At 49.2% G+C, this 22,371-nt stretch overlaps 1 protein-coding gene across 2 annotated transcripts; it reads left to right on the forward strand.

The window, feature by feature from the left end:
* Positions 1–870: 870 nt before the first annotated feature.
* PCDH12 (protocadherin 12) lies at positions 871–20,388 on the forward strand. 2 transcript variants are annotated; one of them, XM_084780331.1, is made up of 4 exons: positions 871–4,076; positions 7,895–7,992; positions 11,335–11,486; positions 16,876–20,388. In XM_084780331.1, the coding sequence occupies exons 1-4, from the start codon at positions 1,203–1,205 to the stop codon at positions 17,283–17,285; spliced, it is 3,534 nt and encodes a 1,177-aa protein (XP_084636457.1). In that variant the 5' UTR covers positions 871–1,202; the 3' UTR covers positions 17,286–20,388. The 2 variants fall into 2 exon arrangements, with proteins under 2 accessions (XP_084636457.1, XP_084636458.1); XM_084780332.1 differs by lacking the exons at positions 7,895–7,992; positions 11,335–11,486; positions 16,876–20,388 and adding an exon at positions 7,774–7,882.
* Positions 20,389–22,371: the final 1,983 nt, after the last annotated feature.

The following is a 22,371-nucleotide window of genomic DNA, read 5'->3' on the forward strand; positions in this document are numbered from 1 at the left end:
ACCAGATGCAGAGAACAATGGATTTCAAGGATCTCAGGAAGGGAAGGGGGTGGGGGTTGGTAGAGAGCCTTAGTAGTCAGAGCAGACAGGTCCTTACAGCTTCGGGTAGAGTCATTGGCACCCTCAGGGGTCAATGTGAACAAAAACTGCCCCATGGCCAATGTTAAGAACTCCAGTCACAGGTAAGATGGGCTATGTTGTCCACAGTACCCTTAGCCAAACAACATTATTGTTTGTGATTTGGGACCACGACCAGGCCAAGGGATTCTATACATCATCTCATCCGGTCCTACTGGGAAGACAACTATTCTGCACATCCCCACCCCCAAGAAGAAGGAATAGAAACTTGAGAGAAGTCAAGCCATTTGTCCCAGAAGACCCAGCTGATGAGTTGCAAAGTCAGCATTCGAACCCACGCCATTTAGCTCCTGTGGCTGTTCTACTAATCATAGCTCTTTTTAGAGAAACAAACATGGGGTCAAGTTTGAGGACGAATGTCCAACGAGTGTGGGAAAAGACAAGGGCAGAAGGTAGAAGAACAGGGGAGGAAAGTAAGGGGAAAAAAAGGAGATGAGGAAGACTGATGAGGAGGCTGACATACCCTAGAGGGACATCGGTATAGGTCAAGTTCTTTGCTCACTTGGCCACACAGTGACTCCCTGCCCCTCACCGGCTGGCTTGCTGCCTGGACTAGGACCTTCTTATCCAGTAGCCCCTGGCCGCATCCTCTTCAGCAACAGGCCTCTCTGCCTCACAGGAAATGCTCTTTCTCTAATTGCCATTGAAACTCCCAGCCCTCCCTTTTCCTGTAGGTGGGGTTTCCATAGGAAAAATCTGCTTCTCCGCTTCCCCAGCCTGGTAACTGTTTGGAAGTCAGATCCCTACATCCTGTTTTACTAGGTCAAGTCTCTCTCAGGCCGGTACTTGCCCATCACTGCTAAGTGGACCAGCTGGTGCTGCAGCGGAGCGGGGGCCGTCTCTAGCAACTCATCTGTTGTGGGATGGGACCTCTCTGATCACTTGTCACGGAGATGGCCTTGCTTGGGGATCCTGCTTCTCCCGGCATCTTCTAATTATGGGACAAACTTGTACCGGCAGATCTGAAGTGGAGGAGCCAGGCTGACCGAGGTATTCAGGAACCACTGGGGGACGCATCCAGCCTTTGAAGAGCTCCCGTGTGTCCAGCCGTCCCTGCGGTAAGCATGATGCTACTTGTGCCGTTCCTCCTAGGGCTCTTGGGACCAGGAAGCTACTTGTTCCTTTCAGGGGATTGTCAGGAGGTGGCCACTCTCACGGTGAAATTCCAAGTGACAGAGGAAGTGCCGTCTGGCACAGAGATAGGGAAACTGTCCCACGAACCAGGAGTGGAGGAGAGGCCTGGGAAGGCAGGAGAAGCCTTCCAGATCCTGCAGCTGCCTCGGGCACTGCCTATTCAGATGAACTCTGAGGATGGCCTGCTCAGCACTTCCAGCCGCCTGGACAGGGAGAAGCTATGCAGGCAGCAAGAACCCTGCCTGATGTCCTTTGATGTGCTGGCCACCGGGGCTCTGATTCATGTGGAGATCCAGGTGCTGGACATCAATGACCACCAGCCTCAGTTTCCCAAAGGTGAACAGGAGCTGGAAATCTCCGAGAGTGCCTCTCTGCACACACGAATCCCCTTGGACAGAGCCCTTGACCAAGACACCGGTCCTAACAGCTTGAATTCCTACTCCCTGTCTCCCAGTGAACATTTTGCCCTGGATGTTATTGTGGGGCCTGATGAGACCAAACACGCGGAACTTGTGGTGGTGAAGGAGTTGGACCGGGAAGTCCACTCGTTCTTTGAGCTGGTGCTGACCGCCCACGACAATGGGAATCCCCCCAAGTCAGGCACCAGCGTGGTCAAGGTCAATGTCCTGGATTCCAATGACAACAGCCCGATGTTTGCAGAGAGTTCACTAGCACTAGAAATCCCAGAAGACACTGCCCCCGGCACTGTTCTCATAAACCTGACTGCTACGGACCCAGACCAAGGTCCCAACGGGGAGATAGAGTTCTTCTTTGGCAAGCACATGTCCCCAGAGGTGATGAACACCTTTGGTGTAGATGCCAAGACAGGCCAGATCATTCTGAGCCAACCCCTAGACTATGAGGAGAATCCTGCCTATGAGGTGAATGTCCAGGCAAGGGACCTGGGTCCCAATTCCATCCCAGGGCACTGCAAAGTTCTCATCAAAGTTCTGGATGTCAATGACAATGCTCCAAGTATCCACGTCACATGGGCCTCTCAGATGTCGCTGGTGCCAGAAGATCTTCCCAGGGACAGTTTCATTGCCCTTGTCAGTGCAAATGACTTGGACTCAGGAAACAATGGTCTGGTCCACTGTTGGCTGAATCAAGAGCTGGGCCACTTCAGGTTGAAAAGGACGAATGGCAACACGTACATGCTGCTCACCAATGCCACACTGGACAGAGAGCAGTGGCCCATATACACTCTCACTGTGTTCGCCCAAGACCAAGGACCCCAGCCTTTATCAGCTGAGAAGGAACTCCGAATTCAGGTCAGGGATGTCAATGACAATGCCCCTGTGTTTGAGAAAAGCCGGTACGAGGTCTCCACGTGGGAAAACAACCCACCCTTTCTTCACCTCACCACTGTAAAAGCTCATGATGCTGACTTGGGCAGTAACGGAAAAGTGTCATACCGCATCAAGAACTCGCCCGCTTCTCACTTAGTAGCTATTGACTCCGAAACGGGAGAAGTCACTGCTCAGAAGTCACTGGACTATGAACAGATGGCAGGCTTTGAGTTCCAGGTGGTAGCAGAGGACAGAGGGCAACCCCAGCTCGCATCCAGCATCTCGGTGTGGGTTAGCCTCTTGGATGCCAATGATAATGCCCCAGAAGTGATTCATCCTGTGCTCAGTGAAGGCAAAGCCACCCTTTCGGTGCTTGTAAATGCCTCCACAGGCCACCTTCTGTTGCCCGTCGAGGATCCCAGTGGCTTGGATCCAGCAGGTAATGGTACACCACCAATGGCTACCCACAGCTCCTGGTCTTTCCTTTTGGTGACAATTGGGGCAAGAGATGCAGACTCGGGGGCCAATGGGGAGCTTCTCTACAGCCTTCAGAGTGGGAATGACGCTTATCTCTTTGTCCTCAGCCCCTCCTCGGGGCAGCTATTCATTAATGTCACCAACGCCAGCAGCCTCATTGGGAGTCAGTGGGACCTAGGGATAGTGGTAGAGGACCAGGGCAGCCCCTCCTTGCAGACCCGAATTCTGTTGAGGGTCCTGTTTGTCACCAGTGTGGACCACCTGAGGGACTCTGGTCACAAGCCCAGGGTCCTGAGCACACCAGAGCTGGTGATGATCTGCCTGGCTCTACTGCTGGCCGTCTTCGGGTTGATCTTGGCTCTGTTTGTGTCCATCTGCCGGACACAGAAAAATGATAATAGGGCCTACAACTGTCGCGAAGCTGAGTCCACGTACCGCCACCAGCCCAAGAGGCCCCAGAAACACATTCAGAAGGCAGATATCCACCTGGTGCCTGTGCTCAGGGCCCAGGAGGATGAGCCTGATGAAGTTAGGCCATCTCACAAGGATACCAGTAAGGAGGCATTGATGGAGGCGGGCTGGGACTCCTGCCTGCAGGCCCCCTTCCACCTCACACCAACCCTATACAGGACCCTGCGTAACCAAGGCAACCAAGGAGCACTGGCAGAGAGCCAGGAGGTGCTGCAGGACACCTTCAACTTCCTTTTCAACCATCCCAGGCAGAGGAACGCCTCCCGGGAGAACCTAAGCCTCCCTGAGTCCCCACCTGCCCTCGGCCAGCCACACTTCAGGCCTCTGAAGGTACCTGGCAGCCCCATAGCGAGGCTGGCCGGAGACCAAGGCAGCAAGGAAGCCCCACAGAGCCCACCAGCCTCCTCCGCAACCCTGAGACGACAGCGGAATCTCAATGGCAAAGTGTCCCCTAGGGGGGAGTCCAGTCCTCATCAGATTCTGAGGAGCCTGGTCCGACTATCTGTGGCTGCTTTTGCAGAACGGAACCCTGTGGAGGAGCTCGCTGGGGATTCGCCTCCTGTCCAGGTACCTCTGGCATGGGCAGCTCTTTTTCTGGTCACCCCCAGAAAGAAGCATTAGAACCCCCGCCCCCAAGAACATTAGACATCCTCATTTACCATATTCATCCTTAGACTCACCCAGCGCACCGGGATGCAGAAGTTAAGGGCACAGTGGCCAGGCTAACAGATCTTAGCGGTGTGTGGTCTGGGGCCTCAGTTTCCTTCGTGGTGAACTAGGTATGGCAGTGAGAAGTGTGTGCCTTGCAGAGTTGTCCTGCGGTGCAGGCCAGCCAACTCCTGCAAAGTGCTTAAGCATGTTTGGCACGTGTAGCCACCCAGCAAAGGCAGCGACTAGGAATATAAACTTTGGAGTAAGGCTGCCTGGGTTCAAATCCTAGCTCTACCCCTTCCCACCTGAGGCTCATAGAGAAGTCACTCAGCTTCTCTATTGAAAGTATCCACCTTATCAGCACGCTCTCTCCCAAGTCTGCATGAAAACCAAGCGAATCAATCAATGGCAGAAACGCCTGGACCACTGTGTCTGTTTGGCCTGTAGTGGTGCATAGGTACTGTCACTGCCACAAAGCACTTCTCTATCCCTGCTACAAACCTGCTTCATCTTGGCTAGGCAACCTCCCTGTGAAGGAGTCAAGGCCTAGGTACCACTGTCCCATGCTCCAGAGGCTGCATTTGACTTTCCTGAGACTCCCCCAAAGCTTACCAACTGGGTCCACAGAAAGAGCCAGTAGAAAACAACCCTGCAAGGTAGGCAGACCCAAGTTCAGACATGGCAACCTGGAACTGGGGGACGTAGAGAATGACCCTGTGACAGTTGGAGGCTTATTTTCTTTATCTACAACATGGTGGCGCATATCTTTAACCCCAGCACTCAGGAGGCAGAGGTAGGTGGATCAAATCGCCTGTGAGTTCAAGGCCAGCCTGGTCTATAAAGTGAGTCCAGGACAGCCAAGGCTACACAGAGAAACCCTGTCTCAGAGAGAGGGGGGGGGCAAGAGAGAGAGAGAGAGAGAGAGAGAGAGAGAGAGAGAGAGAGAGAGAGGGAGGGAGGGAGGGGGAGAGGGAGAGGGAGAGGGAGAGGGAGAGGGAGAGGGAGAGAAAGAGAAGGGAATTACAATGACAAACATATGTGGTCTCTGCTGCTCTGAAGGAGAGGATTAATGGAACGGTGAGGGACAATCTGGTTCATGTCTCTGGATTAACACAAATGGAGGTCTTCTCAGGGATGGTGCCTAACACGGCCCTAACTGCTTCTCTGGTGTCCAGAGAGCTTTCACTGTACTAGCCTGTGCGTCAGAGACATACTTCTGTTGGGCCAGGCTAGCAGCTCAGGTTTCTTATGGAGTAAGGACACAGCTTCCTCCCCAACCTTCCTCCCAGGAAAACGCCTGGAGGTGGCTTAGCTGTTACTCTCTCAGGACTCTTGCCCTACAGCCAACGACTCCGCTCGCTCACTCAGCCATCCACCAGTTGCTTTTTGAATGAACTCTTAATGCCGCACCACAGGGCATGACGGCAGAGAGCAGACACTCTGCATGACACACTGAAGCGATGGATAGAAAGGGACCCATCTGGAACCAACTGGAGGGTGACAGTAAGATGTTCAAGGTCCAGGGCCTTTTTGACAGTTCAGCCTCACAATAAAGTCAGATGTGAGTTCAAATTCCAGGCCTTGTTGCCACCAGGACGTGAAGCTCAGGTTCCATCTCTACAAAATGCATGGGATGGTGTCTCCTTCCTGAGGCTATTGTGTGGCACAATGAGATTAGTTGTCACCAGGTAATTACTAAGTGCCACCACAGGCTCTATCAACAAGGGAGTCACACACCTCAGCTCATCTAAATATCACAACCACTAGTCTCATTATTATACCACCCCCCCCCCTGCTGAGGAAACTGAGGCACAGAATCCAAAAGTGATTTTCTAGGGCTGTGGAGATGGGAGGCTAGGCAGGAATAGATTTAGAATGTGAGCCTGATTCCACTCCAGAGTTTGAGTTCTAACTGTGAAATGACTCTGAATGCCAGCATGCAGCACTGGGTGTGGCCTTCAGGTGTCATTCACCTAGTGTCCTTTGGGTAAAAGGTAGCAGGTATCTGCATTCTAAGGGCTTCTGCGTCTGGTGGGGAGGCAGGATCTTCCTGAGGCAGGCTATGGGATCCTGACTCTCCCAAGTCACAGTGAAATCCCAGCCCTGCCATCCAGAAGCAGCATTTTGAGATGTTATCTCCCTGAGTCTGCAGGACATTTTTTTCTTTTTTCTTTCTTTCTTCTTTTTTTGTTTTTTTGTTTTGTTTTTTTCAAGACAGAGTTTCTCTGTGTAGCCTTGACTATCTTGGGCTTGCTTTGTAGCCCAGGGTGGCCTTGAACTCAGAGCAATCCACGTGCCTCTGCCTCCCAAGTGCTGGGATTAAAGGCATGCGCCACCAAAGCCAGGCTCTGCAGGACATTTTTAATATCAATATATCTTATTAACACTGACAGTGCTGTGGAGAATGTGAGCCCACTTCAGAAGTGAGAGGTGACGAAGCTGAGGTCTCAGTAGATCTCAAAATCAGTTCCGAAGCTCCTGACCCTGAAGAAGAGCTCAGCCTGCCAAGATTAGGTCAGCTTCCTCTCTACTACCTTAGGGTGGAGGGCTGACAGCTAGACAGCCCCCCCCTTCTCCCACCTTCCGAAACCCTACCATTTTTCTGGTCTTTGAGCACCCTTAACAGAAGCTGTCTTCTCTTAAGGTTTAGATACCCTGCCCCCTCTGCCTCCCCCCCACCTCTCACCCCTCCCCCACCCCTGCCCTCAGTCTCTGGCGGAATTCCTGTGCAGCCTTAGGTTTCTGCAGGAGTCCCTGGTGCACAGCCAGAATTTAAAAAAAAAAAAAAATAGAAGTTTGTTGAATTGCCTGAAAGCCAGGTTTTGTGGCACACGCCTGTAGCTCCAGCCCTCAGGATGCTAAGGCAAGGGTTCAAGGCCAGCCTGAGCAGCATAGTGACATCCTGTCTCAAAAAGACGAGAAAGTAAGTGGATAATTGTCTTCAGCAGTACCTCCCTGCTTCTTGCCTTCTCCAAAATAGATTTGAGACCTCTGCTCCTAAACACCTCACTCACCCTTCCCAGAACTCAACTACAGTCTCTGTCACATTTCTCACTGCTTTCCTTGTAAACCATGAACTTCCAAAGACAACTGGGGGGGGGGTGTCCCCTTCTTGTTCTTACAAGCCCCACAGAAATACTATGCCTGACACAAAGAAATGCTTTTAAATACATGGCCATTGACTGACAGGGTGAATAAATGAATTAGATAAATGACAGTATTTCTTCCCCGTACAATGCAGTCATATATATATATATATATATTCATCTACACACACACACACACACACACACACATATATATATATATATATATTTCCCCCTCTACACAAATTGGCCAGAATGCTTGAATACTGCTCAAAGGGAGAAAAAAATGACTGGAAGACAATCCTTATCAAAGTAACAACTGTAAGATCAGGAAATGCCTTTTTCACTCCAACCCTCAAAGTCCAGGGGATGATCTTGTGGGGGATGGGTCCACGGGTCCCCATGCTAGCTCCTTCAGCTGCCCTGGGCCTGCAGAGACATGACAAAGCCAGGAAGCACCCTCCCCCAGGTCCCTTGCTCAGTCACACAGGTCCGTTCCCCACCCCCACCCCCCTATCTGATCACAGAAGCATCTGAAGCCAGAGGAAAAACTATAAAAAGAAAGCACCAGCATTGAGGGAAACATCCGGCGAGGAAGCGTGCACGGTCGGAATTGTGTGGAGTCAACAGATTTTTCCTGTCTTGTAGCAAATCTCCCAGCTGCTGTCCTTGCTGCATCAGGGCCAATTCCAGCCCAAACCAAACCACCGAGGAAATAAATACTCGGCCAAGCCTGGTGGCAGCAGGTAAGCAACACAGAGCACCCACAGCTCAGGCTCCTCAGGGACCCTAGCCTTGGTGAGGTGTGGAAGGCTGAGCATACCCTAGGGACCCAGCCCGGGGAGGTACGTGCAGCAGGCAGCACCCATCCCCCCACTCCGGAAGCTCCATGGGGGGGGGCGGGGGGGGAGGCACTGTATTTATGATATTTACAGGTCCCAGTGTCACTAAGGAAATGACCTCATCTCTTACCTCTCTGACTATCTGTCCCCTGGTTACTTGATTGGTTTGAAATCTGCAGCTTTCATCATTCTTTCTCTTGGCCTACAAACACACTATATAAGGCTGTAGATGGGAGGGTGTAGCCCTTAGGGCAGTCCTGGAATTGAGGAGGCCTTAAGAGGATATCAAATCCTATTCCTCACTGTGCTCGGAGAGACAGATTTTCTTTCTGCAGGTTCAACAATTGAGTCTGTGGAAATAAACTGGCAATAGACCAATGACAGGAGAATATCCATAAATTTTTGTTGTTTGTTGTTGTTGTTTTTGAGACAGGGTTTCTCTGTGTAGCTTTGGCTGTCCTGGACTCACTTTGTAGACCAAGCTGGCCTTGAACTTACAGCAATCCGCCTGCCTCTGTCTTCCCAGGGCAGGGATTAAAGGTGTGCGCCACACTCCCGGCCTAAAAAAGTTTTTAAAATTATATTACATGTATTTATTGTGCATATGAGTGGGTGGACATGTGTGTGGAGGACAGAGGACAGCACATGGATGTCTTTTTTCTCTTTCCATCATATAAGTACTAAGGCTTGAACTCAGGTCACTGGGTTTGGTAGCAAGTACCCTTAGCCACTGAGACTTCTATCCCATGGGCTCCATAACAACTTTTCTTTTTTAAAGATTATTTATTATATATACAATGTTCTGCCTGCATCTGTGCCTGCCCACCAGAGGAGGGCACCAGATCTCATTATAGATGGTTGTGAGCCACCATGTGGTTGCTGAGAATTGAACTCAGGACATCTGGAAGAGCAGATAGTGCTCTTAACCTCTGAGCCATCTTTCTAGCCCCATAACAACTTTTTTTAAAATCATAGTTTTATGTGATACAGCAGCTTTTAGATTGAAGATCCAAAGACCTATTTTTTGGTTTGATTTGGTTTGGTTTTTGGTTTTTCGAGATAGGGTTCTCTGTGTAGCCTTGGCTGTCCTGGACTCACTTAGTAGACCAGGCTGGCCTCGAACTCACAGTGATCTGCCTGCCTCTGCCTCCCAAGTGCTGGGATTAAAGGCATGTGCCACCACCGCCTGGCTTTTGTTTTGTTTTTTGAGACAAGGTTTCTCTGTGAAACCTTGGCTGTCCATCCTAGACTCACTTTGTAGAACAGGCTGGCTTCAAACTCACAAAGATCCACCTGCCTCTGCCTCTTGAGTGTTTGGGATTAAAGTTGTGCACAACCATGCCCAGCTTCAAAGACCTTTTTTTTTTTTTTTTCTCCAAAGACCTATTTTTAAGATTGGGTTCAGCGGGCTGGAGAGATGGCTCAATGGTTAAGAGCACTGCCAGCTCTTGCAAAGGTCCTGAGTTCAATTCCCAGCAACCACATGGTGGTTCACAACCACCTTTAACGTGATCTGATGCCCCTCTTCCGGCCTACAGGTGTGCAGGCAGGCACAACACTGTATACATAATAATAAATAAATAAATCTTTAAGATTGGGTTCAGTGGGGGCTGGAGAGATGGCTCAGGGGTTAAGAGCACTAGCCATTCATCCAGAGGCCCTGAGTTTAATTCTCAGCAACCACATGGTGGTTCACAACCATCTGTAATGAATCTGATGGTCTCTTCTGTCTGGTGCTCTCTTCTGTCATGCAGTCGTACTTGTAAGTACAGTGCTATATACACCAGTACACGAATAAATAAATCTTAAATTAAAAAAAAAGAGAGAGAGATTGTATTCAGTGCTTCAGGGATAGCTGTGAAAATATAATTGGATAAAGAGTGTGAGCAAATTGAAATTCAGACCAAGGGGGAAGTCCCAGCAAGGCCTCTCTGTATAGCTTCTTGACTGTTCCACCAAGCACTCCTTGAGCCTTTCAGGAATGAGAGACTTAAGATGTACAATCAAGCTAGGCAGGTCAGAGATTTTTTTTTTTTTAATTGCCAGCTCTTCTACAGAAAGTTAGGAGGAAATTCAAGTCATGTTTTTAGGTTTTATGGTTGGCTTTGGGGAAAGTTCTAGTTTCTATGACCTACTTTGGGAAAGGAATTCTAGATTGCTATCTCCTTGCATGGGGGGTGAAAGCTCCGGATAGGAGGTCAGAGGGGCAGGTTTAAAGGCCTTCGCTTTTTGGCATGCTTTCCGGAGCCATAACAGTACTCACATTCTGGAGTCATGGGTCCGGATTTGAATTCTTGCTTAACTATGTAGCCCACGGGGTCCTTAGGCAAGCTGCAAAAAAATCTTCTCATTGGTAAAATGGGAATGACCCTTCTATATAGCCTTGAACTGTTCCAATGAGTGAGTACCTGTGCCTTGCATGGCACAAGGCCTGGCTTAGGATAGTTGTCCCTATTACCCCCAGCTTGCTACCTTCTGGCTGACCTCTTAATAGCAGCACAAATGGTCACAGCGGGAAATAAGGACAATAAAAATCAGCTAGGACTCATGGGCCTTAGAGGTCCTCAGGGAGATGTTTCCCCTGAGAACCAGGGTTTATCCTGAGGTGACTGTGAGAGGCCTTGAGCATCAGGTTAAGCCAGGAAGCTGGGGTGCAGGTGTAGATGTGTGTAGGTTAAGGGTACCCTGTCCAGGTGCATCCTTTGCTCTGAGACGTGCCTTAAGAAAGGAAGGCGCAGTCGCTCACTCCGTAGTGTCCATCCAGAGCCCAGTGCACGCCAGGCCATGTTCTGAGCACTTGACAAGAGAACAAGGAACAAGGAAGGCAGAAGAACCTTGACTGGCTGGTGCTGGGTAGATGGCAAAGTTAACTGAAGAAGTTTTATTAAGTGTCATCCTGTGCCACCCTCCCCCGAGGTGTGAGGGGCCAGGCCCGTAGTGAGTAACATTCCTGATGGCGTGTTTCTCCTCTGCGAGTCTACTGTTGACACTGTTGCAGGGCACTATGCTAAACCTTTCACCTACACAGTCTCATCTTACAAAACGCCATGAACGTTACTACTTATGACCCCCCACTTTCACGGGAGAGGAAAGAGTCACCAGCAAGGCTGGGAGGGTAAGACCCAGTTCACCCTGACTCTGTAAGCCAGGCTCTGCACCAGCTCCCTGTATAGATGACAGATCCTGCCATGAACAGACAGTTATATGGGAATTCCTCATTTGAAACCTGGTTGGCTTTCTTCACAGGGCTCCCATCCCAGACACAGATGGCCTAGGCATCAGGCCGGGTGCTCAAGCAGAACCTGACTTGGAAGAAGGGCCCCTGGCTGCTGAGGAGGACCTTTCTGTGAAACGACTTCTAGAAGAGGAGCTGTCTAGCCTGTTGGACCCCCATACAGGTAGGGATGCCCTGGGGTCACCCCTGGGCTGTCTCTGTGTCCGTTGTCTTCCCACGCACTCGGGCTCCAGAGTTCTGCTCAAACCACTGTGAACAGGGGCGTGGCCAGTCCACTGTTTAAGAGGGGCGTGGCCAGTTCACTGTGAGAGGGGCGTGGCCGGTGTTTTAGTTTCCCAGCAGTCTCAGAAAGTGGTTATATATCCGTTTATTTAGTGATGTGGTGGTAGGTTTAGTTAGTTTAGACAGGGTTTCATTCTGTCAATATGTAGCCCAGGCTGGCCTTGAATTCTTCTTCAGGAGGCTCAACTTCCCAAGTACTGGGATCATAGACATGGGGCACCATGCCCAGCTTTCCTTTGTTTAATGACCAGACTTTCTATTTTTTAAAGATATGTATTTGCTTTTCCTTTCTGTGCATTGGTGTTTTGCCTGCACATTTGTCTGTGTGAGGGTGTTGAATCCTCTGGAACTGCACTTACAGAAAGTGGTGAGCTGCCATGTAGCTGCTGGGAATTGAACCCTGGTCTTCTGGGGAAGCAGCCAGTGCTCTTAACTGCTGAGCCATCTCTCCAGGCCCCAGGTTCTATATTTTTGTTTTGTTTTGTTTTGTTTTGTTTTGTTTTGTTTTGTTTTGAGACAGGGTTTCTCTGTGCAGCCTTGACTGTCCTGGACCCACTTTGTAGACCAGGCTGGCCTCAAACTCACAGAGATCCACCTGCCTCTGCCTCCCAAGTGCTGGGATTAAAGGCGTGCGCCACCACGCCCGGCTTCCAGGTTCTACTTTTTAAAAAACGTTGTTAAAAATCATGAACAGATGCTGGGCTGCACAGAGAAACCCTGTCTTGAAAAAACAAAAACCAGCAGGGGCGAGGGGGTGGGGGTGAAGGGGGGTTGAGGGGCAGATAATATCAAGTGCAGTGTACAAGGGAACATGGCTCAGGACGCAAGCGCACCTGCCAGAGTCTCCTCGCTCCTGGCTGGGGTGCCCAAACCCGCATAGTATCAACATACCTGCACCATCGCCTTTGATGTATTTAAGTAACCTTTCCCTCCAGACAGGAGATGACTCCTTAATTAGCTCACTGAAGCTAAATTTAAAAAAAAAAAAAAAGGTAGAAAAAAATTAGTTTTGGTTTGGTGGAGTGTTCCTAAGTTCACCCCCAAACACCATATTAAATGGGCCTGTTGATACACACCTGTAGTCTCACAATTTGGGAGTAGAGGAAGGAGGGTCAAAGTTCAAGGTCCTCCTTGAGTTACAGCATGAATTCTAGTCTAGTCTGGGCTACATAAGACCCTGTTTAAAAAATAAACAACAACAACAACAGAGAAAGAGGAGGAGATGGGATACAGGAAGGGAGGTAGAGGAGGAAAGCAAAGCAATTAGTTTTAACAGTAAACGTGATAGGAAACCAGGTGGTGCTAGTGCCCGCCTTTAATCTCAGCACCTGGGAGGCTCAGGCAGAGGCAGCTGGATCTGTGAATTTGGGGTTAGCCTTGCTGTTTGAGGCTGACCTAGCCTACAGAACGAGTTCCAGGATAGCCAGGCTACACAGAGAAACCCTTTCAAAAAACAACAGACAGACAAGAATAAAAACATAATGTGAATTTTAATGCAAGATTCAGCCAGCTAAGCACCCTCAGTGGAACCGGGCTTACCTCCTTTAGGTGGCGCTCTTCCCCATCCTCTTTCTGCAGCTGGTTTGCTTCTCACATGTCCCACCTAGATGCAAAGCGTGCTGGGGGTGGTGGTGGTGGTGGTTAACCCTTTCTGGGCCTAAAAAACCATAACTAGCATGGGCAGAGTGCTTTTTAAGCACAAGTCACCTATTGTAAGTTTCTCTGGAGAAGATATGAAGCGAAAGGGGCTATTCATTATCCCCATTCCATAAAGTTAAAAAAAAAAAAAGCTGAGGGTCAAGAGTGTTTAATAATTGTCCAAGGGTCATGCAGCTAATAGCTATTAACATAGGCGATATGGCTCCAAATTTTAGAACTGCGCTGCTCAATATGATAGCCACTGGCCACACATGGCTATTTCAGATCAATATGATAGCCACTGGCCACACATGGCTATTTCAGATCAATATGATAGCCACTGGCCACATATGGCTATTTAGATCAATATGATAGCCACTGGCCACATATGGCTATTTAGATCAATATGATAGCCACTGGCCACATATAGCTATTTAGATCAATATGATAGCCACTGGCCACATATGGCTATTTCAGATCAATATGATAGCCACTGGCCACACATGGCTATTTCAGATCAATATGATAGCCACTGGCCACACATGGCTATTTAGATCAATATGATAGCCACTGGCCACACATGGCTATTTCAGATCAATATGATAACCACTGGCCACACATGGCTATTTCAGATCAATATGATAGCCACTGGCCACACATGGCTATTTAGATCAATATGATAGCCACTGGCCACACATGGCTATTTCAGATCAATATGATAGCCACTGGCCACATATGGCTATTTAGATCAATGTGATAGCCACTGGCCACATATGGCTATTTAGATCAATATGATAGCCACTGGCCACACATGGCTATTTAAGATCAATATGATAGCCACTGGCTACATATGGCTATTTAGATCAATATGATAGCCACTGGCCACATATGGCTATTTAGATCAATATGATAGCCACTGGCCACATATGGCTATTTAGATCAATATGATAGCCACTGGCCACACATGGCTATTTAGATCAATATGATAGCCACTGGCCACATATGGCTATTTAGATTAATATGATAGCCACTGGCCACACATGGCTATTTAAGATTAATATGATAGCCACTGGCCACATATGCCTATTTAAGATTAAATTAAGTGAAGTTAAATAAAATGAAACATCGAGCCCTGAGTCATGCCAGCTGCACTTCATGGGCTCAGCACCCACACATGGCAGGGGCCGTCTGTCCGTCTGTCATGAGTTCCATCATGGACCAGCTGTGGCTGGAACCTGTGGGCTCCTCCCCACAGCCCGGAAGGTACTGGGCAAACTGACTTTGGAAGAAGGAAAAAGGGATGGGAAAGACTCTGGTGTTCAAGAACTTGATGCCCTGGGGCTCCTGAGGGGTGTGTTTAGGATTGGGGACCTTGTGATCAGATGAAAAAAAAACCCTATGCACACGCCTGTAGTCCCAGCACTCCAGGAGGCAGAGACAGGCAGATCTCTGTGAGTTCGAGGCCAGCCTGGTCAACAAAGTTCAGGACAGCCAAGGCTACACACACACACACACACACACACACACACACACACACACATACACACACACACAGTACTTTACTAGCTGCCAGGAGCTCACTAATTTCATAATGAAGTTTACACAGTGAACACAACTCAGTTTCCAGCTGTTCTCTTATGCCCCGTGATTTCCCATTCTCCTCTGAAGCTGACATAAACAAGGAAAGGCTGGGGTCTGTACCACCAGGAGTTGCAACCCTTATGTCTGAGTCTCAGGGAACTACAATGTTTACATAGTCCGGCAACGTCAAGGGTTAATAGTCCTGTCCATTTATCATACAACAGACATCCACTAAGTCCCCGGTTGCGGGGTGGGCGGGGTCGGGGAGAGCAGGCCCATCCTGTACAGTCCAGAACTGAAGACAAGAACCAGGAAGAGGTCATTCACTAATCCAAATAATGATTAGCTGCACCCTGAATAACCTTTTCAAGTTGCGAAAGTAGCATTCTGGCAATTTAGGAAATATAAGCAAAAACAAACAAATAAAAAAGGACAAATCATTTATGCTCGAGAATTTCAGTTAACATTTTGCCTTATTTCCTTCCAGCATCTTCTTTGCTTTTGGGGCTGGAATTCATGTTTGTTTGTTTGTTCTTATTGAAAAAGAGTCTTCTGTAGTCCTAGCAGGCCTAGTACTCCATGTGTAACCTATTCTATTCTGGAACTCCCAGTAATCCTCCTGTCTCAGCCTCCTGAGAGCTAGGATCACAGGCATATAACAACACATCCAGCCTTTGGAATTATTATCTTGAGACAAAACTTTCTGTTGGAGAAATGAGAAAAGAAGTGAGAGGTGGTCTGAGAATCTAGGAGACAGGCTGGTGTCCTTTAGGCCTCAAATGCCAGGCTGCCGCTGCCGCTGCCCTGGCCCTTTCCCAGGACAGTCCTCAGGCAGGCAGCCCCTTTTCAGCTGGACACTAGACCAGGATTTCCTGCCTTTGGAAAAGTAACAGTGTGAGGGGGAGGTGACAGGGGCCAGGTAGTGACAATGAAGGCCCTGGCAGCCTTGGGAATTCCAGAGGCGGATCCTAGGAGCTCCCCCCCCCCCCCAAGGAGCAGGAAGAGCATGCTTTCCAGAGAGTGGGTAGGGTTGGGGACTACCAGGGGCTTCAAAGTAACCAGACCTACCTAGGTCCACTCTAGTTTTGGTTACCTAGTAGACAAGACTCTTTGAGGGGCAGTTTCCTTCCTTCCTTCCTTCCTTCCTTTCTTTCTTTCTTTCTTTGTTTTTGGTTTTCTGAGACAGGGTTTCTCCGTGTAGCCTTGACTGTCCTGGACTCCCTGTGTAGACCAGGCTGGCTTCGAACTCAGAGATCAGCCTGCCTCTGCCTCCCAGAGTGCTGGGATTACAGGAGTTCACCACTGCACCTGGCTCAGTTTCCTCATCCTTAAAACGGAGCTAAGACTCTTTATCTCAAAGGCCTGGGTAGGTGAAATGAGCTAATTATGCAATTTCTTGGCGTGTGAGCAGTTAATAAGCAGTCATTATTATTTCTTTGGGTTTTGTTTGTTGTTTTTGAGATAGGGTCTCATGGTGCAGCCTTGGCTAGCCTGAAACTTGAAGCATTAAGTGAGACTGGCTTCAAATTTGCTCTAACTCTTGTTGGGTGGCATACACCTTTAATCCCAGCACTCGGGAGGCAGAGGCCAGAGGATCTCTGTAAGTTCGAGACCAGACTGGTCTACAAAGCGAGTCCAGGACAGCCAAGATTACACAGAGAAACCCTGTCTCGAAAAACCAAAACAAAAAACAACACCCCCCCCCCCAAAAAACCCCAAATTTGCTCTAACTCTGTTGCCTCAGTTTCCCATGAGCTGGGATACGACGCGTGTTCCTCCATGCCAGGCTGAAACAGGCCAATTCTGTTTGTCCTCATGTCTCCTCCTAACTTAGCTCTTCCGGCTGCTTTGGTCAGCAGCTTTCCTGCCCAGGGAGCTTGCCTGTCAAGCCCTCTTCCTTCCTGTCTGTCCCCCTCTCGCCGTAGTGTGTCCCCCACCATTTCCTTTCCTCCTTTGTCCACTGCTCTTGTCCCACTCACAGCCCCACCCTGCCTGGCTTCCCAGCCCGTCCCTGCATCTGGCCTCACCGTGCCCCTCCTTCCTCTCTGCAGGTCTAGCCCTGGACAAGCTGAGTCCCCCTGACCCAGCCTGGATGGCGAGACTGTCATTGCCCCTCACCACCAACTACCGAGACAATTTGTCTTCCCCTGACGCTGCAGCTTCAGAGGAACCAAGAACCTTCCAGACATTCGGCAAGACAGCCGGACCAGGACCCGAGCTAAGCCCAACAGGCACGCGGCTGGCCAGCACTTTCGTCTCAGAAATGAGCTCTCTGCTGGAGATGCTGTTGGAGCAGCACACAGTGCCGGTGGAAGCTGCGTCCGCTGCTTTGCGGCGGCTTTCAGTGTGCGGCAGGACCCTCAGTCTAGACCTGGCCACCAGCGCTGCCTCGGGCTCAGAAGCACAGCTGGGTAGAAAAAAGGCAGGTGAGGGCGGTCTTGGCTGTGGCAGGAATCTGTGAACACGCTTGGTTGGGACGCCTTTGGTTCCAGGAACCGAGTCCTCTGGGAAATGTTAGGGCACTCAGGTCTTGAGGATCTCAGGGAATGAGCTGGTTTCTAAAAGTGTAGAACTCACTGGCTGGAGATAGAACTTTAGGGTGACTGATCCTATGCTATTCCTCCACAGAGGAGGCAGGAGCTGGGAACTAACCGACAAGCCGCTGACCTTGTAATGGAGTGGGTGGCTGAGCTTTCTAGAAGACACGGACTGCTTGTTTCTCTGCAGTTTGTGGTAAAGCAAATACAGAGTGTAAAGAGGTGGCCCTCAGGAGGAACAGACTCCACAGAGTGTAGTATCCTAAGCAGGCAGATGGCCTCGTTGGCTACCGAAGGCAGAGGGCTGGCTCCCGGGGGAGCCAAGCAATGCTCTCTGACCTACTAATAAAGGAAAAGCTGCAGCTCCTTCTCCTGTTTGCACTCAACAGGAGGGAGAACAGAGTACCAGAGTGAGGGTTGTTTGTCATCTAACTCCTGGTATGAAACTCCTGTTGGGTCATTGCACGAGTAGGTCACGCTGGCTGACAATGACAGGTACACAGGTACGCAATGGACATGTGTGTCCTTGACCCCACTCCACTATGTCACCCAACAGTATGCTTCTCAGCCAGACAGGACTAAATCAAGCAAGACTGTAAATAGAGTATTTATGTGAGTCAGGAACTAGGCTTTAATTTGATTTTTTTCCCCCACAACGTGCTTAGTTGGTGGTGTCATTATACCCATTTCACAGAAAGGAAGCTTGGAAAAGTTGAGTGTCCTCCCCAAGATTGAGCAGGATGTAGAGGCAGGCCCAGGATTTGTGCTCAGGACCAAAGTCCGTGCCATCAACCATGGCACTAGATTGCCAACCAAGGAAGAGAAAAGGAACTCCGTGAGGTGAGGACCAGATCTGCAGATAGAAAGCACTCAGGTCTATACAACTCTGTGCTCCAAGCACAGGATGAAAGGTGCTTGCATGTGCCCAGTGCCAGTCCGTCCTTCAATGCAGAAGTCTTACCTGAAGCCTCAGCTGAGGAAGTCTTTCTCTATGGGCAGATTTGAGGCCACAGAGTTTACATCTGGAACTATGAAATCCATACTGGCAGCAGCCATTCATCCGGGGGTGGGAAGAGTGAAGAAAGGGCTAATAATTTTCCCAAGGCTTTTTGTTCCTGGAAATTTCCAAGCAATCACAGCTGGTTTAGGATAGTATGGGGGCTCTCCTCAATCCTGAAGGCAGAAGATAACATCTGTTTTACGTGCCATCTTCAGGAGCTCAGTGTTCTGGACTGTCATCAGTAGATGGGCCAGCCACAGTCCCCTCAAGGGCTGGTGACTGTTGCACATACTTAGAATGCAGTGTGATGTTATTCCATATTATGTATGAGTATGAGACTTGAAGATGTTAAGTGTTTCAGAGGCAAGATCTGGGTCTCTGGTCATCTCACTCCAGGTCAGGGTGATCTTACAAGACCTGTCATTGTCAGGGTGGCTCACAGAGCTGTTGGGTTCCAGGCTGGATGCCTGGCACCGATGACACTTGAAATACCTGTTGAGTAGATATATGAATGAATAAATGGGTAAACAACTACCTCAGAGTTTCCTTTTATTTATGTTGGTACTCCAGGTAGGACTCGGGAGTGGGGATAGTTCTACCATCTAAAAAAAAGTCTGAAGACTATAGTATAAAAGTAGACTATGGGGTCTGGAGAGATGGATCAGAGGTTAAGAGCTCTGGCTGTTCTTCCAAAGAAACTGAGTTCAATTCCCAGCAACCACATGGTAGCGCACAACCATGTGTAATGAGATCTGGTGCCCTCTTCTGGCCATCTGGCTCATCTGCAGGCTGAATACTGTATTTAAAATAAAAATTTAAAAAAAGGGTAGACCATGCTGACCCCACAAGTAATTAGTGGATTTGCAGGTTGGGGAGAGATAGAGTGGACAGATGACCTAGGAATCCTGGAACAAAAGCTGAGACTCCAGAGAAATATTAGACCAAGCTGGGTAGTGGTGGTGCATGCCTTTAACCCCAGCACAGGCAGATCTCTTGCGTTTGAGACCAGCCTGGTCTACAGTGTAAGTTCCAGGATAGCCAGGGCTACCCAGAGGAACTCTAATTAAAAAAAAAAAACCCTCCCAAAAAACAAAACAGAAAACCCAAACACTAAACCATTGCATTACTTTGCATTACTCAGTCCTAAAACTCCAGGCCTTGGACCCCTGTGTGCCAGACAACTTTTGTGTGTAAGCATTTTTATCTGAGCAGAAGATACAAAGTTCTTAGCACATTCCCAAAAAGGCATGTGACTTGTAAAAGTCACGGCATGGCTCCATGACATTGAACCATTGCAGACACACAGTCTGAACTTCCCTTGACCCTGCTGACTCCATCTCCCAAGTCCTGGGATCACCAGTGCAGGAGAGCTCAGCTCTCCACTCCTCATCTGGAAAGACAAAACAATGAGTGATGTGCCACACAGCACACATGCTGCAAAGTGAGATCTGGGGTCAGGGATTTTGGATTTGATATGGTATCCTACATCACAGTGGAGTTTTTTGTTTTGTTTTTTAAAAATAGGGTCTCATCAAGCAGTGGTGGTGCACACCTTTAATCCCAGCATTTGAGAGGCAGGGGCAAGTGGATCTCTGTGTATTTGAGGCCAGCCTGGTCTACAGAATGAGTCCCAGGATAGCCAGGGCTACACAGAGAGAGACCCTGTCTGCAAAAATCAAAACCAACCAAACCAACAACAGAACAGGTTTTTACTGTGTAACCCTGGCTGGCCTGGTAGACCAGACAGCAGACTGGCCTCCCTCTATCTCACCAACATCTGCCTGCCTCTGCCTCCTGAATGCAGGATTAAGGACACTCATTACCATGTCTGGCCACTTAAATTTGTATTATTTGTGGCAGGGGTGGGTGGAATACAAGCCACAGGGCATGTGTGTGGAGGTCAGAGGACAACTTGTAGGGGTCAGTTTTCCCCTACTACCATGTTGGTTCCAAGAATCCAAATCAGGTTGTCAGGCTTTAGGGTCAAGCATCTTACTTTGCTGAGCCATTCATTAGACTGATTATTATTATTATTATTATTATTATTATTATTATTATTATTATTAATTTTAAAGATAGTCTCATAGTGTAACCTAGGCCAACTTGGAACTTACTATGTAGCCATGGACTTGAACACTTGGCAACTCTCCTTCTTCAGCATCCGGAGTGGTGTTATCAGACATGGAAGCCAACATACCTGGCTTCCATTGCAGGTTCTTAACCTATGGTGTTTGGGCTTCAAGAGCTAGGAACGGCTAAACTGCAGGCCGAGCAGGGATGGGATGCGTTTTCCTTTGGGCTGGAATAGTGTTTTCACCAGATTTTCCAAGTGGACCCTGACTGCATAAGATGGAGGACCACTGCAGCCTCTGAGTCCTCAGCCTTCCCTGCAGCACCCAGAGATCTATGGGGCAGTGCTGTTTTGTCAGAGTGGGGGTGAGCTGTGAGAGCTGGTGCTGTACCCCGCATCACGCGTCCCTTCCTAGCACGCTGACACCAGCACTTTTCCCTGCAATAGGCTCAGAGTGAGGCAGTACATATGGTGACAGAACTGGGTGTGCTGAACAGGAAGGTTACAGAAATTTCTTGACATCAGACAAGATGTCAAAGCTGAGGCTTTGGACATATTTGAAACAGTTTCCACCAAGATGGGTTCTGTCCCCTGGGAGACAGAGAGAGCAGGCGAGCCAGCAAGCACTCAGTTAAATGTCGTCTTAATTTGGAAAGCACAGAGGGACATTTTTTTTTTTTTAAATCAATAGTCAACGGTTCTTCAGCACCAGAGTGCGATGCAGTGCTCGCTCACTCAGCCTGCGGGCAGCTCAGATTGACAGGCAGCCTTCCCGCCTGTCACCCAATGTCAGCTTGGCAGCTCACTGACCCTACCTCTCCTCCGGCTGAAACAAGAATGCGACGGCAACACTACCCTTGGGACTCTGGAGGGAACCAAATTCCCAAAAATGACAGGATGGGGGAGGAGGAAGTCTTAGCATAGGATGTGGCCCATCATATTTACCTGCCAAGTAGGTCAGCATCATCTAGTTCCTCCGAAGAATAGTGTATGTATACTATGAGGGCACACATAAACATCCCCCAGAGACTCTCACTGTAGGCCTTGAACTATAGGTCATCTTGCCTCAGCCTCTTGAGTGCTAAGGTTACAAACATAAGCCACCACACTAAGCTATATTTTGCATTTCTTGAGCAATTTCTAAGGGCCAGAAGTAGCATGGAGAGGAGAAAGGCACAGAGGACAAAGGCCTAAAGAACCATTCATCCATCCATAAAACTATTTAAAGCACTTACTATGTGTAGGCTTGTTGCTGGGCACAGAGTAGATGGGACGCATAAAATCACCATTTGCCAAGCACCTACTATGTGCTCTGCATATACTTAGCAATGATGAAATAATGATCAGAATGGCTGTGTTCCCAGCACAGCATCATGGCTTCCTGGACAGAGCATCAGTACAGCTTTGCTCAAGGGTCTCACAGCCAAGGAACAGGTTCTATGGCCCGGCCTGGAACCCTGCCTCTCCCCCCACCCCCCAGCACCCAAGCCCAGCTGGCCCTGCTGTGAGGCCACCTCCCTGTCCTCACATTTTCTCTCAGGGAACTGATGAGTCATTAACAGAATTTGAATGGCAGAAGCACAGCAGTTGGGGCTGTCCATGAAGCCTGTCCCCTGGGGCTGTACGGAGACTGCAGTGACTGCATTGAGGCCACAATGACTGCACAGCCATAGGTTTGGGCCCCCTGATAATATCTCTTAAGACTTCTATCTACCTTTCTCTCTCCCCAGGCAGAGGCTCTTCTGAGGCTAGAGAAGTTAAAAAAAATACTCTACCCCACCCCAACTTGGGTACCCAGGCAGTCTGTGTTTATCTGGGCAGGGACTGATCGGGAGAGCATCACTGCATTATCACTGCAGGATACCTGGACCCATGGTAAGCAGGGCTCAAGGGACCCAAATGACCTTAGTGAGACTCCTGGGAATACTGGTGGTGACAC

The sequence above is a fragment of the Acomys minous genome (genome assembly GCF_964271855.1).
Source record: "Acomys minous genome assembly, chromosome: 4".
Classification (NCBI taxonomy): domain Eukaryota; kingdom Metazoa; phylum Chordata; class Mammalia; order Rodentia; family Muridae; genus Acomys; species Acomys minous.

Coding starts and splice junctions, on each gene's coding strand:
- PCDH12 (XM_084780331.1), top strand. CDS start 1,203: ATGATGCTACTTGTGCCGTTCCTCCTAGGGCTCTTGGGACCAGGAAGC. Junction 4,077..7,894: donor GGGATTCGCCTCCTGTCCAG/GTACCTCTGGCA, acceptor CCTGTCTTGTAG/CAAATCTCCCAGCTGCTGTC. Junction 11,487..16,875: donor CCTGTTGGACCCCCATACAG/GTAGGGATGCCC, acceptor TCCTCTCTGCAG/GTCTAGCCCTGGACAAGCTG.